Source organism: Bubalus kerabau, chromosome 9, assembly GCF_029407905.1.
Source record: "Bubalus kerabau isolate K-KA32 ecotype Philippines breed swamp buffalo chromosome 9, PCC_UOA_SB_1v2, whole genome shotgun sequence".
NCBI classification, from domain to species: domain Eukaryota; kingdom Metazoa; phylum Chordata; class Mammalia; order Artiodactyla; family Bovidae; genus Bubalus; species Bubalus kerabau.
In genome coordinates this window covers 108,811,135-108,827,316 of record NC_073632.1, presented here as the reverse complement: position 1 = coordinate 108,827,316, position 16,182 = coordinate 108,811,135, and the positions used below count along the sequence as shown (strand labels likewise).

The 16,182-nt window shown below is 43.2% G+C and overlaps 1 protein-coding gene across 1 annotated transcript in view; it reads left to right on the top strand.

The window, feature by feature from the left end:
- The first annotated feature begins 14,371 nt into the window (after window positions 1-14,371).
- The window catches only part of PDE10A (phosphodiesterase 10A), a 100,563-nt gene continuing 98,752 nt past the window's right edge, over window positions 14,372-16,182 (top strand). The window contains exon 1 of the mRNA XM_055591450.1: window positions 14,372-14,524. Within this exon, the coding sequence (XP_055447425.1) occupies window positions 14,372-14,524 (153 nt within the window). The remainder of the gene's footprint in view (window positions 14,525-16,182) is intronic.

Here is a 16,182-nt window from a genome sequence, read left to right as displayed (position 1 = left end):
ATGGCCTCAAGGGGGCAGATCACAGTAAAATGTCATAAAATGATTAGAGAATGGTGAGTTTTCAATATTTATTACCTTTAAAATGTTTGTTTATATAATTAGGTTTTTAATAATGGCTGTTTTAACAACCAGCTTGCAAAATTCTTGAAAATTTAATAATTGGTTCTTTCAAGCCTGTACAAGCTGATTTTAGTACATCATAGGAATATTTATACCACAGAGATTGGAATGCTACAAATTAGAGCATACTTTCCCACAGGAGTCATTTGTTAAACTTTCACCAGCTTACCACTGGAGATAAATCCTATAGTGATTCCGAGGTCCTCTGAAAATCAGTGAAAATTTTAGAGGTTCAGTTATCCTGGGTCATTGCTTGCAAAGTAATATGAAAATTACTACCTCATGCACCTCCCACTACAAAAGAGTTAGCATACAGCTGGTGGTCTGTTCAGGTCGGGAAGAAGCGTGTTCCACCCCTGAGAATGTTCTCTGTCCTGTGTACTGGACGATACAAGAGGCTGGGCTTTGGACTTAGAACACGCGCAGTCTGCCTGTAACAGACCCAGGCTGTGAGGCGAGTGACCTCGCTTCTGGTGCCATGTGACCCGGCGTGTCCTGTGATGGAGATGTGTCAGTGATGAGAAGGACAGCTACCCGAGGGAGTGGGGAGGACATGCCTGGGCCTGAGGTCACTCATCTGGCTGTCTGTTGGTGACCTTTGCTTTCTGCTGATGGTAAATACGCAAGTTTCCCGGCAGTGGCCTGCTACATTAAGGACATCCTTAAACTAAAGTGACTTTTTTTTTTTCTATGAGTCTGTGAGAGCTTTATAAATGTTATTCAACACTTAGAGTATTTCATGACCATTTGTGCTTGTTACCTAACATTACACACAGACACCTATGTATTTTGCTAGTGTGTGGCACACACAGCGATGACAGTGGCCGCTGGACCTGGGCGGCCACAGGCGGTTTCACGAAACAGGTGTCAATCCAGATGTTCCCGGATAAAAGGTGATACTTTGAAAAAGTTATTCAACTCTTGGAATAGCTCAGCATCACTTGGATTTGTTAACCCATATTCAAATGAAAGGTCTTTGATGACTCTTATGTGTGGATTTCAGACAAATACCACGAAAATAATGACATCAGCCACATCTATAGGTTCATTCACCATAAAACAGAATTTCAGTTTTGAAGATGTTTGCGACTGTCTTTAATGGTTACTTTATCCCTGCAGACAGGACTGCACTCTGAGTCCTTGGGCTGACTTCTCACGCAGTAGGCATCCGGCAGCACCCCCTGAACATTTTATCACTTTCTCAGCCACTGTGGGTGCTTCTCTGGTCAATACAATAACATTAACTTACCCGCAAGTCAGTGGCTGTGACATTTCTAGTGTGAAAAGCTCTTATAAGCAATTTGGGGCTTTTAAAGGGGGCACCATGTCTACGTTTAAAATATTCAATTCTTTCTCTTTATACACTGAATGATTGGTCTCAAAATAACTGTGCAGCTTAACTGGTACCACAGTACTGTTGGCAAATGTTCTTTTGCATAAGGAGGATCACTTCAGTTCAGTGCAGTCACTCAGTCGTGTCCGACTCTTTGCAACCCCATGAGTTGCAGCACGCCAGGCCTCCCTGTCCATCACCATCTCCCGGAGTTCACTCAAATTCAGGTCCATTGAGTTGGTGATGCCATCCAGCCATCTCATCCTCCGTCGTCCCCTTCTCCTCCTTCCCCCAATCCCTCCCAGCATCAGAATCTTTTCCAATGAGTCAACTCTTTGCATGACGTGGCCAAAGTACTGGAGTTTCAGCTTTAGCATCATTCCTTCCAAAGAAATCCCAGGGCTGATCTCCTTCAGAATGGACTGGTTGGATCTCCTTGCAGTCCAAGGGACTCTCAAGAGTCTTCTCCAACACCACACTTCAAAAGCATCAATTCTTTGGTGCTCAGCCTTCTTCATAGTCCAACTCTCACATCCTACATGACCACAGGAAAAATCATAGCCTTGACTAAACAGACCTTTGTTGGCAAAGTAATGTCTCTGCTTTTCAATATGCTATCTAGGTTGGTCATAACTTTCCTTCCAAGGAGTAAGCGTCTTTTAATTTCATGGCTGCAGTCACCGTCTGCAGTGATTTTGGAGCCCAAAAAATAAAGTCTGACACTGTTTCCACTGTTTCCCCATCTATTTCCCATGAAGGGATGGGACCAGATGCCATGATCTTCGTTTTCTGAATGTTGAGCTTTAAGCCAACCTTTTCACTCTCCTCTTTGACTTTCATCAAGAGACTTTTTAGTTCCTCTTCACTTTCTGCCATAAGAGTGGTGTCATCTGCATATCTGAGGTTATTGATATTTCTCCCGGCAGTCTTGATTCCAGCTTGTGTTTCTTCCAGCCCAGCGTTTCTCATGATGTACTCTGCATATCAGTTAAATAAGCAGGGTGACAATATACAGCCTTGACGTACTCCTTTTCCTATTTGGAACCAGTCTGTTGTTCCATGTCCAGTTTTAACTGTTGCTTCCTGACCTGCTGCTACTGCTGCTAAGTCACTTCAGTCATGTCCGACTCTGTGCGACCCCATAGACAGCAGCCCACCAGGCTCCCCCATCCCTGGGATTCTCCAGGCAAGAACACTGGAGTGGGTTGCCATTTCCTTCTCCTTCCTGACCTGCAGGATAAGGTAAATTATTAAAGCCAAAAGAGTGATCTTTTATCCTATTTTTTTTTTTATTTACAGTTTCACCCTGTTCCTTTGGAGTAGATTCCTCCCTCCCATGAGTCGGAGAATCTTCTCATAAGTCAGTTTCATCTTTTTCAGTGTCTTTAGACATAAACGGTGCAGCTGTAGGTTGAGAAAATGAGTCAACTAAGCTCCCCTTTTTAAAGGCTAATGACCTATCCTTAAATATAAGAAAATACACTATGTATGAATTTTGTTTTTAGGATAAAATAATTAAAATATTAAATTCTAAATAATAATAGTTTGGGGTGAAGTGTACATTTTTCTGTGTCTGTGTAGGTGCAAAGAACTTGGGAATCCAAAATAGCTATTTATCAGATGTTATTGAAGTTGCAGAGGCTGGAGCAGGCATGTCCAAAGGCGGCAGATGCAAGTGCTGCAGAGCACTGAGAACATGAAGAGCCTCTGAAGACTCACATACTGATATCTTAAAGCAGTGACCTTAAAACATTTTAGAAAATATTAGGATACAATGGATGCATTCCATGTACTGTAGGAGCATTATGTAGCCTCTGAAAAATACAATGTATATTTGTGAAAAAATAAGAAATAAGTGAGTTGGATTTTAGTGTTATTATGAAAATAGTCTACTCGTGAGCCCTCTGAATGGTCTCTGGGATGCCAGAGGCCTCTGGACCACATGTTGATAATTGCTGTTACTCAGTGAAAATGATGACTTTTAATGCAAAGCTGGACTTCCACCTATGACTGAGTGAAGAAGGTAGCAAAGTCTTTCCTCAAGAAGCAGTTATCAATTGGACAGTAATGGACAAAACCAGCCACTTTAGTCTCTGAATGTCAACCAAAGGTATACAGCAATTCGAGAGACATTCATAATTTGAAAACTGACCTTCCGTTTTCAGGTAAATTCAGGTAAGAACCGTGGCTATTCATCATGTTATGGCCTGGAGCTTCTTCCGTTGCGCCCTGTCCCCTTGGTTGGAGCAGAGGCTCTGACAGCTTCTCTACAAGTTGAAAGGGTTCATTCAACTTGGAGGCGCCACCATCTTTGGAGCTTTGGAGGCCAATGAGTGGGGGAGGGCTGGCAAATCTCAGGCCGTGCCAGCCTGAGATCTCGGTGAGACTGAGACAGACAGGCTCCTGACTGAGGACATGCACACGTTCCTGGAAAAGCTTCCGCTGGTTCCCCTTGGAAAGGGCCCAGACAGCATAGAACTCGAGCAGAGCTGAAGAGGGTTGGGATTCTGGGCATTGTCCCCTTCTGCTGGACAGATCCATCAGCAGTTGATGGAGAATGCAAAACTTCCTGTTAAAAATTAGACATCTTGAATAAAGCAGACTCCTGGAAAGATCAAATCACCAAAACTGACATAACAAGAAATAGAAAATCTAACAGGCCTTAGTAATTAAACATATTTCCACAACCCAGAGCTTGTTCTCCCATGGCTATACTGATGAATCATATCAGGTATTGTAAATGGAGTTACTACCAATCCTTCTCCAGCTCTTTTCGGAAAGAGAGGAGGGAGAAAAACTTCCCAGCTTCTTCTTTGAGTCATGTATTAACCTGATAAGAAAACCAGACTAAAACATCACAAGACAAGCCTCCCTTGAACATACATGCAATAACCCCTAAATAAAATCAGGAAACCAAATCTAGTAACATATTAAAAATATGGTATGACCCTGTGTGAATACCAGTTTGTTTAATAGCAGTAAATCAATTATTTAAACTTATTAGAGTTAACACAATTATCTTAATACAGACAAAGGTTTTGATAGAATTCAATATCCATTCATGATGAAAACTGTCAGAGAATTAGGAGACGTGAACTGTTAACTTGAGCAGTAAAAAACAGGACGTATCCAGGTTTAAGTGGAAGAACTAAATCCTTTTCCCACAGATACATGATCCTGGATGTGGAAAATTTTCAAATATTCCACAAAAAACTGCTAAACTAATGAATGTGTGAGCAAGGTCTCAGGAGACAAGGACTGATATAGGAAAAAAATCAAGACACAAAAATCAATCCATTTCCATCTACTAAAAAGGAACAGTCAGAAATTAAGAAAATACTTTTATTCATAATAGCCTCAAAAAATTAAAAAGCTTAGGAATAAATTTAGCAAAAAAACACAAATTTCATACACTGAAATCTATAAATCTTGCTGAGAGGGAGGAAAGAAAAGTCTGAATAAGTGGAGACAGATGTCATGTTCATGGGTTGGGAGAATCAGTATTGCCAGGATGACAGTTCTCCCCAAATTAATCTATATATTCAACTCATTACTTCTCAAAATCCAGGAGGGATTTTTTTATGCAAATTGAGAGGTTGATTGTAAAAGGTAAAGGACCTGAAAGAGCCATAATAATCACAAAAGTAAAGTTCAGTTTTGAGGAGTTACATTACTTGGTTTCAGAACTTACTGTACTAATGGTATTTCAGCTCTGTTGTCCTGCCTTGCAGATAGGTCCATGCAGCAGAATTACAGATAGGTCCATGCAGCGGAATTACAGATAGGTCCATGCAGCAGAATTACAGATAGGTCCGTGCAGCGGAGTTACAGATAGGTCCATGCAGCAGAATTGCAGATAGGTCCGTGCAGCGGAGTTACAGATAGGTCCGTGCAGCGGAGTTACAGCTAGGTCCGTGCAGCGGAGTTACAGCTAGGTCCGTGCAGCGGAGTTACAGCTAGGTCCGTGCAGCGGAGTTACAGCTAGGTCCGTGCAGCGGAGTTACAGCTAGGTCCATGCAGCAGAATCCAGAGTCCAGGTAAAACCCTCACGGGGTCAAATGATTTTCAACAACGATGTTGAAACAATTCCTTAGAAGGAAGCATAGTTGTTATAGAACAATTGGATATCCAGATGCAATATTTAAAAATACTCTTTCCTCACATTATAAACTAAAATTAATTTAATATAGATCATATACCTAATTGAAAGAGCTAAAATTTTGAAATTCCTAGACAAAATAGGAAAAAAAAATTCATGATCTTGGGTGGGCCAAAGAGTTATTTTATACAATACCCCCAAAGGAGGATCCTTAAAATAAAAAAAATTCTTTTGGAAAAATAGACTTCATTAAAAACATATCTAGAATATATAAAGATTTGTTAAATTCAATAAGAAGATAGACAACCCAATGTATAAACAGACAACAGATTTGGATATGCGTTATCCCAGAGAAGTATGCAAATGACGGGTAAGTCTTCTCAACATCAATAACTGTTAGGGGAACGCAGCGAGATGTTGTATACTTACCAAGTATGAAAGAAAAACGACAGACACTGTCCAGTATTGATGACGATGAAGATAAACTGATACCTGTGCAATTCACTTTTGGAAAAGTAAAATGGTAATGGTGCTTTGGAAAACAATTGATCAGTTTCTAAGAAGGTTAAACTTACTTTATTAATATTCATCAAATCTACTCCTAAGTGTCTATCCAAGAGAAAGGAAAGTGTGTCCATACAAAAGATATGTATCCAGTAGTTCCTAGGGGGCATTGTTCAGAATAGCTCCAAATCAAAGACAATTAAAATGACTATTAGCTGGTAAATGGCTAAAATGTGATACATCCATATAATAGGAATACTATTTGGTAATAAGAAATACTGATACATGTTCTAACATGGATGAACCTCAAAATATTGTGCTATGTGGAAGAAGCCAGATACAGCTAGTTCTGTATTGTGTGATTCCACTTATTTGAAATGCCCGGAAAAGGTGAGTCTTTGAGAACCGAGACGTCCCTGATGTGACTGGGCTGTGGTGGGAACAGGGATTGAATGTAATGGGGCATAAGGGGACTTGGAGGGGCAGAGTGTCTAAACTGGATTGGTGAGAGCCCGTCACACCTCTGTAAATCGGCTGGAATCACTGAGTTGTATACTTATCATGGGTTAATTTTATGGCATGTAAATTGGGCTTTAGTAAAGCTGCTAATGAAAAATCAATATCACTGCATATGTCTTAAAGTAGCTACTTTTAAACACACTGACCATATTTTTACAAACATTTCTTAGAGAAAATGTGAGCTCAATTTTTTCACAGATCTACATTTTAAGATGCAGATTTACAGATGACCACTAGGCCTGTTGAGGGGAAAGGTGAGGTTCTTTTGTTAAAAGCATTGTTTAGTCTACTGATCTATATTTAGTTTCTCCTTATTTGCCTAAAGATTTAATGACGGAAGATGGCTAGAAGATTTAGAGAAATGGTTGTCCTGCTAGCCATTCATTCACTCATGGGGGATAACAATGGAATAAAAAAGAATAGTAATCTAACAGGAAATAAAATTTTTCATTTCCTCCTAAAATACTGGGGACATGTTGTTTTTTATATATTTAATGGACTTATCTACAAATATCGGGATTTAGTATTTTATCATCTCACAGTATTAAAACCACCTATCAAAATCTTTTTTCATTTTTTCTTCTTCCTGTAACATCAGTGAACATTACATTTTACTTCTAAGTTGATGATTAGCAAATTATCATGATATTAGTTGCCATTTTGGCTTCAAACCTCCAGGTTATTTTTATACTAATATCTGTGTTTCCATTTCTACAGTCTTGAAGGTATGGTTGTGAGGGTTTATATTTTGAAATGTTCATTTGATTTTGTTTACTGATTTTTAACTACTTTCGACATTTTATGAAAATATTTTCTGGTAAATTAGAAGAGCTCGTGATGTCACATATGGATGGATTCTTTGGCCTATCTTAGACAGTTGTTTACACTTTATATTCAGTGTAGCTGTGGCTTCAGTCTGTTACACAAGATACTGATTTCATTTTTTCTGTACTTTTGGTGCTATTGTTCAGTTGCTAAGTCACGTCCGACTCTCTGTGACCCCGTGGACTACCGCACGCCAGGCTTCCCTGTCCTCCTCTCTCTCCCACGTTTGCTCACACTCACGTGCATCGAGTCGGTGGTGCCATCCAAGCATCTCATCCACTGTTGTCCCCTTCTTCTCCTGCGCTCAATCAGCGTGAGGGTCTTTTCCAATGAGTACTTAACTCAAAAATAAGTACTTGCTGGAAGGTGTACTTGGATATTCTCCAGGAAATTTTTTGCTGCAAGGGCTGTTTTTTCTAAGGCTTTAAAAAATCATTAAAATGATGTATAGATTGAAGATGGTTTCTTCTTGTCTTTAAAAAAAAATTTCTCTTTAACAAGCATCAATATTCCCTTTCTGAAATTGCTTAAATATTTTTCTTGTTTGTTCATCCTATTAGAAAGTAAGCTCCTTAAGAACAAGGATAAATGCCCGGCACATAACGGGTCCACAGTGCACATTTGTCGAGTAAACAAGCGTTTACAGAACTGCAGTGCCACGTGAAAAGTGGGACTGTTTTGGTTGCTCACTTGATGGTCACGAAGGACTCAAAATCTGGCCTCCATGTCCGTTTCCTCTTTGCCGTGACTCCTTATCCTTTCACTTGTAAGTGAGCGCCCTGGCCGCTCGGTCATGAGTGTGCACCAGGAGTGCAGAGTCGTCCCGGAGTTGTGGGTTCATAGGACGGTCTAGGTCGGGGCCCGGGCCCTCCACTGGCCACCGGCCTATTCGGGACTTGGTCGCTGAGCGGGAGCCAGCCATGGGCTGAGAGAGAAGCTTCGCCTTCCGTTTGCCATGGCTCCCATTGTCGCCTGGTCCACCGTCACTCCCTCCCGTCCACGGAAGGACAGACACCTTGGGGACCACCGCTCTCCTTTTCCTGTTTTATTTTTGCTTGTTTGGCAGCATTGGGCCTTCGCTGTGGGTCTCGTTCCCCAACCAGGGGCCACGGAGTCAGCCTCCAGGGGCCACCGGGGAAGTCCCCAAGTCAGGGCCTTTGTTACTTTGTGATTGTTCTTGTGGAAAGAAAACTATTTTTCAGTGTCAAATTATGTGGACTGGATGTTGCTTCACTTCAGACTTCAGATCAGTTCACTTCAGTCGCTCAGTCATGTCCGACTCTTCACAACCCTATGAATCACAGCACGCCAGGCCTCCCTGTCCATCACCAACTCCCGGAGTTCACTCAGACTCACGTCCATTGAGTCAGTGATGCCATCCAACCATCTCATCCTCTGTCGTCCCCTTTTCCTCCTGCCCCCAATCCCTCCCAGCATCAGAATCTTTTCCAATGAGTCAACTCTTCGCATGAGGTGGCCAAAGTACTGGAGTTTCAGCTTCAGTATCAGTCCTTCCAAAGAAATCCCAGGGCTGATCTCCTTCAGAATGGACTGGTTGGATCTCCTTGCAGTCCAAGGGACTCTCAAGAGTCTTCTCCAACACCACAGTTCAAAAGCAGCAATTCTTCAGCGCTCAGCTTTCTTCATAGTCCAACTCTCACATCCATACATGACCACTGGAAAAACCATAGCCTTGACTAAACGGACCTTTGTTGGCAAAGTAATGTCTCTGCTTTTCAATATGCTATCTAGGTTGGTCATAACTTTTCTTCTAAGAAGTAAGCATCTTTTAATTTCATGGCTGCAGTCACCATCTGCAGTGATTTTGGAACCCCCAAAAATAAAGTCTGACACTGTTCCCACTGTTTCCCCATCTATTTCCCATGAAGTGATGGGACCGGATGCCATGATCTTAGTTTTCTGAATGTTGAGCTTTAAGCCAACTTTTTCACTCTCCTCTTTCACTTTCATCAAGAGACTTTTTAGTTCCTCTTCACTTTCTGCCATAAGGGTGGTGTCATCTGCATATCTGAGGTTATTGATATTTCTCCCGGCAATTCTTGATTCCAGCTTGTGTTTCTTCCAGTCCAGCGTTTCTCATGATGTACTCTGCATATAAGTTAAATAAGCAGGGTGACAATATACAGCCTTGACCACCTCCTTTTCCTATTTGGAACCAGTCTGTTGTTCCATGTCCAGTTCTAACTGTTGCTTCCTGACCTGCATACAGGTTTCTCAAGTGGCAGGTCAGGTGGTCTGGTATTCCCATCTCTTTCAGAATTTTCAACAGTTTATTGTGATCCACACAATCAAAGGCTTTGGCATAGTCAATAAAGCAGAAATAGATGTTTTTCTGGAACTCTCTTGCTTTTTCCATGATCCAGCAGATGTTGGCAATTTGATCTCTGGTTCCTCTGCCTTTTCTAAAACCAGCTTGAACATCTGGAAGTTCACGGTTCACATATTGCTGCACTTCAGACTTAGAGGCCGTCAAAGGCAGGCAGACTTCTTGCCCAGAGTTAGGACAGCAAGTGAGCGGCGGCCTGGCGCGCTGAGCCTCCTGCCGAGCTGCCTCTGGGGCGCCCCCCTCCCGCCGCTCCACCGCGCAGCACTCACCCAGGCTGTGTCTTCAGGGTGCTGGCCGTTTCCTTGGGCAAGAGAGCTCGATGGAACTTCCAAATACAGGAAGCCAGGTTCCCTTCTCCTAACCAGTTCACTGCGCTCATTAATCCCCTCAGCTGAATTCCCCAAATGTAATGGACTTGACATTCACTTAGCAGAAACTGTTTGGCTTCCTAGTCGGAAGAAGACGTAGAAGATACAGTCTTAAATCTGTACACAAGGTGAAAAAGCCAGATGTTAAGATACAGATAGCATTTTTCTTTCAAATACTTTAAACTGTCCATCAAACCAAAAGAGGAGTTGGTTTGTATAAATACTTAGCAGCAGAGTATCGTTTGCACGCTCGAGTTGGAGAAGCACTGGGCAGAACTGACGGAAAAAGCGAAGGGGACGTGTATATGCAGACGTCTGGACATTCGAGCTCTTCTTCCCTTGAACTAACTTCCGAGTCGTGGTGATGATTGGACAGTGGACGGCCCTAGAGGGTCACAGCCTGGACGCTCCGCTTAGTGCTGCAGCCAGCTTGTGCGCATGAGCGCTACCTGCCGTCGCCCTGCGTTAATCACCCTTCACTTGTGACCCCCGTTTACTGAACTTCTTCGATAAAATCTAAAAGAGTTAGAAATGTATCTGTCTCTGCAACTTTATAATCTGTTAATTTGTTGTGATGATTAAATCAAATAGTTCAGAGAGCTTTAGAAAAGAATAAGAGGTTAAGGAATAAGTGAAAAATTTTTTAATCAAGTGACTTCAGTATGTAACATAAAGTCTGTGTTTTCCCTATAACATGGTTACATTCTTATGGAAATCAGATGTAATATTCAAATCATTATGGAACAAATATAACAAAATTGTATAAGAAAGATGTGTTAACATAGTAATACAAGAATAGCTACTGTTTACTGAACACGTACTATCTGATAGATCCAACCTTGCTAATTCTGAAAAAGTCCCCAGGTAGAGGCAGTGTGCGTGCATGCTAAGCCGCTTCAGTTGTGTCTGACTCTTTGCGACCCTATGGATTGCAGCCTGCCAGGCTCTTCTGTTCATGGCATTCTTCAAGCAAGAATACTAGAATGGGTTGCCATGCCCTCCTCCAGGGAATCTTCCCAACCCAGGGATCTAACCCAAGTGTCTCGTGTCTCTTGCATTAGCAGGTGGGTTCTTTACCACTAACACCACCTGGGAAGCCCTTTGATGTCTAATTTACTATAAATTCTGAAGCATCCAAGGGGCATGATCAGTTCAGGTCAGTTGAGTCACTCAGTCATGTGTGACTCTTTGCGACCCCATGAACTGCAGCATGCCAGGCTTCCCTGTCCATCACCAACTCCCAGAGCTTGCTCAAACTTATGTCCATTGAATTGGTGATGACATCCAACCATCTCATCCTCTGTTGTCCCCTTTTCCTCCCACCTTCAATCTTTCCCAGCATCAGGGTCTTTTCCAATGAGTCAGTTCTTTGCATCAGGTGGTCAAAGTATTAGAGCTTCAGCTTCAGCCTCAGTCCTTCCAATGAATATTCAGGACTGATTTCCTTTAGGATGGACTGGTTGGATCTCCTTGCAGGCCAAGGGACTGTCAAGAGTCTTCTCCAACACCACAGTTCAAAAGCATCAATTCTTTGGTGCTCAGCTTTCTTTATAGTCCAACTCTCACATCCATACCTGACCACTGGAATGATAGATAGTGATGGATGGAATATTTTTGAAAGATAAACTGGGTGGGTCAGTGTGTGTGTGTGTGTGTGTGTGTGTATACATGATTCCCAGGGCAGATACTGAATTCAGGGATCAGCTTAGAGGCCACTGGTTGATATGTGCTTTGGGACTATACTTAATATTATTTGTGGAAATGGGTGGTAAGCCGTAAATCTGAAAAAGATTAGAAAAAAAGAGGAAATGCCAGGACTCAGTGGTTTAGTTAATAAGAATGTTGAAGGAGAAAGAAGAATCAGTGCCCTCTCTGGACCTGTGGGACACGCCTTTGTCGGTGTTAAGGCAGATGAGGCTGTGCTCTGGTGTGGTATACACACGTTAGAAACTTGGTGTGCTGAGTGTGTACTGATGGTGGTAGTAAGACAGGGCTTCCTTGCCACACAAGGCCCGAGAAGGCAGCAGCGTTAAAGGCTGCCTCCCAGCGAGGGGTCTCCAGCCCCCACCCGCCACCCGCATCCTCTGGAAGGGCCACGTCAACACATTTTCTCTGGGTCAGAACTAGTTCCCGGGCACGGGGTGCTCACAGCCGGCGGACCTAAAGTGGCGTCTTGGCCGGTTTGTTTCTCATACCCTGTTGGTTACACAGGCATAGTCTGGCCATTAGCCAGCCTCGCAGGGAGAGCCCGTCAGAGGGCCTCACCTAGACCAGGGCAACCCGTCAGTCTTAATTTACCAGAAAGCAGTGCTTCCCTGCTGGTGGAGACAAGCCCGCCGCCTCCCGGGTCCGTGCTGCAGAGCAGCCTGTTGGCGGGAGTGGTCTGTGCCTTCACCAGGCCGTGCAGACACAGCTCTCGTGCCAGCAAGTGCGGAATGCTGGCACCTGCCCTGACAGCACAGGTGCTAATGGCCTTCTGAGACATTCGTGCGGATTGTGTCATTTAGAATATTGCAAATACTACAATCTCATTTTTAGGCATATGTATTGGATAAAATACAGTGTAGCCATATTTTCAGGCATTACTATTTGAGAATCTCTAAAAAGGTAATCATGAAAATGATTAACAAGCTGTTGTGTTATTTCATTTCCCTCCAAAATTGCTACGTACATACATCTAACTCTAAATATATTATGTTTTTTACCTTACAGAGGTTTAAAACCAAATTTTTAGACATTGCAAGAGGAAGCATTGCAAATACCCTTCTGGTTTCCAGAGAGTGAATGACATGTTCTGTGTTCTTCAGAAACTACCCAGAGCTTCTAACGTTATTTTTTTTTTCTCCCTCCCTTCATCCCCCAGATGAATCAGCTCCTAAGGAAGTCAGCAGGGTAAGTAATGTGAATATAATTTTTTTTACTACAATATAGAAAGTACATTCTTTTGCATATTTTTTCAGTGCTCTAACATGCTAAAGTGTTAGAAAAATAATTACAAAATTGAGTGCCCTCTCCAAAGCGTCACTCGTGAGCGTGGAGTGAAGCCAGTGGGGAGAGAGGTGTCAAAGCAGAGGGCTCAAACTGATCACAGCGAGCAGATGTGCCCCGCGCGGCCTGCACGTGCTCAAGAGCTTTCTGCTGCTAACGGTCAGAGGCTGAGAGAGTGCATATTAAGATGGGATTTCTGGCTTCTCTTGAAACACACGAAGGTGAGGCCGCGGCGTTCCCAGGTGGGGGCAGGTGCTCCGGCCGCCGCCTCATGGCCCCTGCCCAGTGGCTTCGTGCTGCCTGGCTGGCCGTGCCTGCGAGTTCATGCACCTTCTCTGCGGGAGCAAAAGGTGACTCCGCCCGGATCGAGGGCGTGACTTTCGTCAGTACTTTCACAAATGTTAAATACACTGTTTTCACACCCAGGAGAAATGCTTTAAGAGACTTAGCAAATTTAAGAGCTTGTGGGATGTGGTATCAAGAACCGTTACAAAATGATAATTCTGTGATTACACATAAAATGGATCTTATAATTCTATATCCTGTTGACAGATAAAGATCTTAACAGGTGGAATCAGTGTTGAAAATAATCAGTCGGAATTATACCTGATACAGCTTTGTGTAAGCGATCACTCTATCATATGATAGAAACTGAAGTACTGTTAATCAGAGTCACATATTCAGATACATTCCTTTATTTTGTATTATCTGAAGAAATGAATCTTTAAAATGACCAGGGCTATTGCTGGAGGCCGGGCAGGGTTCCCCCTGCCCATCGCAACCTAACAGACTTCAGATTCTGGAAGTCTCAGGGTTTTCCTGGGTTTGGCACTGTTAGCTTCGCGTCTTCTGGGCTTGCAGTTGGAACGTTCCCAAGTCTGAGTGTTTCAGCGTATATCAGGGGCAGAGAGATCAGCCTGGAATTTTTACAGCTACTGAGAGCAGCAGAAACAGCTGAAAGCAATGTGTGAGGATAACAGAGGATCCTCACGAGTGGACCTGGACTGTCATGAGATACTGAGGTGTTGATATTGGTAAAGCCACTATCTCAGAGCTCCGAGGTGGTACCACCTGTTTATACATCAAGGACAGGAGGGAAAAAGCTGCGATACAACTTACCCATCACATTCTTGTTGTAGAATAGCTTTCATTTGTAGTGAATCCCTAACCTCAACTTAGCCTCTAGAAGCCTGGAAAGGTTTTAGATATTGCTGTTCTGAAGGGAAGTGGGAAAGAGATGCCCCAGGAGGTGGTTCCAACCCGCCCGCATGCCTTCCTTCCGTCCTGTTCCGTTGGCAGTGGAGTGGACAGCGGTCCTCCTGCTGCCTGCTGATGTCACCGCCCTGACTCCGCTCGCCCGCTTAGTGGGCTGCCTCCCAGCGTCCCCCCGTTTAAAGCTTTTGTCCCAGTGTCTGTCATCGGTGAGTTTGTTGCTGCAGTCCACGCTTTCACTTATTCTTGCCAGGCTCTATTTGGGGAAAATAGCTGTGTGAACAAAGAAGAGTCCTTTTGGTTGAATGCATCTTTGCATAGTTTAATTTTGCAAAATATCGCCACCAAGCATTGTGGGTGCAGATGGCAGCGTACGTTGTATAACAGTGCCTCCTGCTGGGTGAGCAGAGAGGAGACGCAGACGACATGGCGTGCTGTCTGTAAGGCCATGAGAAGTGAGGAGCGGCTATACACAGTGCTTTTCTTCTTTGCTATTATTTTATAAGATTCTCCTATTTTAGGCCAGATTTAGAGAAATGCATCTCCCGCTGAGAAGTGCTAAATACATGAGCTGATGATCTAGAAGAGTATCGGTTGCCAGGATCTTTATGTGTTTTTTTTTCCTGAATGTACTCCAGATCTCGGTCAGTTCTGATATTCAGAATTTGCTTTATAAAATGGCATACCAATGTTTAAGTTAAAGTGAGACTTAGAAATACCTTGTGCAACCTTGGGGATCAAACTAGTCAGTCCATCCTAAAGGAAACCAGTCCTGAATATTCATTGGAAGGACTGATGCTAAAGCTGAAACTCCAAAGCTTTAGCTATCTGATGTGAAGAACTGACTCGTTGGAAAAGACCCTGATGCTGGGAAAGACTGAAGGCAAGAGGAGCAGGGGATGACAGAGGATGAGATGGTTGGATGGCATCACCAACTCGATGGACATGAGTTTGAGCAAACTCTGGGAGATAGTGAAGGACAGGGAAGCCTAGCATGCTATAGTCCATGGGGTTGCAAAGAGTTGGACATGACTTAGCGACTGAACAATGAACAAGAAAATGTTTGGTAGAATTTACTAGTAAAGCCATCAGGTCCAGGGCTTTTCTTGGTCAAGTTATTTTTCTTTTGATTCAATCTCCTACTAGTTATGAGTCTTTTCAGATTTTCTTTTTCTTCACTGTTTAATCTTGGTGTGCTTTATATATCTCAGTTCAGTTCAGTCGCTCAGTCGTGTCCTACTCTTTGCAACCCCATGGACTGCAGCACTCCAGGCTTCCCTGTCCATCACCAACTCCCAGAGCTTACTCAAACTCATGCCCATCAAATCAATGATGCTATCCAACCAGTATCAAAACTAACCTAGTTCTGGAGTATATTTAGAACATCAACAAGAAAAACTTACAGATTCTTGCAACTGACACTCGTCTAGGTCATCAGCTCATGTATTTAACATTTCTCAACTTACATTTCTCAGAGATAGTGAAGAACAGGAAAGGTTGGAGTGCTGCAGTCCTTGGAGTTGCAAAGAGTCAGACACGGCTTAGCGACTGAACAACAACAACAAGTGCAAGCTTTAGGTAGATGGTGACCGGTCACAGGGCACACCCACTGTCGAGAGCTTGCTCTCCAGGGAGGCAGATTCTTACTCTCCAGGCAGTTCTGATTGTTGTGAGATACTTTGCACTGGGAGCCAAACAGCCTCTCCTTAACTGCTGTCTGCTAGCATTGTTTTGACTTTTGTAGCAACTCAAAAAAGGCTGGTATGTACAGGCCGCTCCACATGCTGCTGCCGCTGCTGCTAAGGCGCTTCAGTCGTGTCCGACTCTGTGTGACCCCATGGACGGCAGCCCACCAGGCTCCCCCATC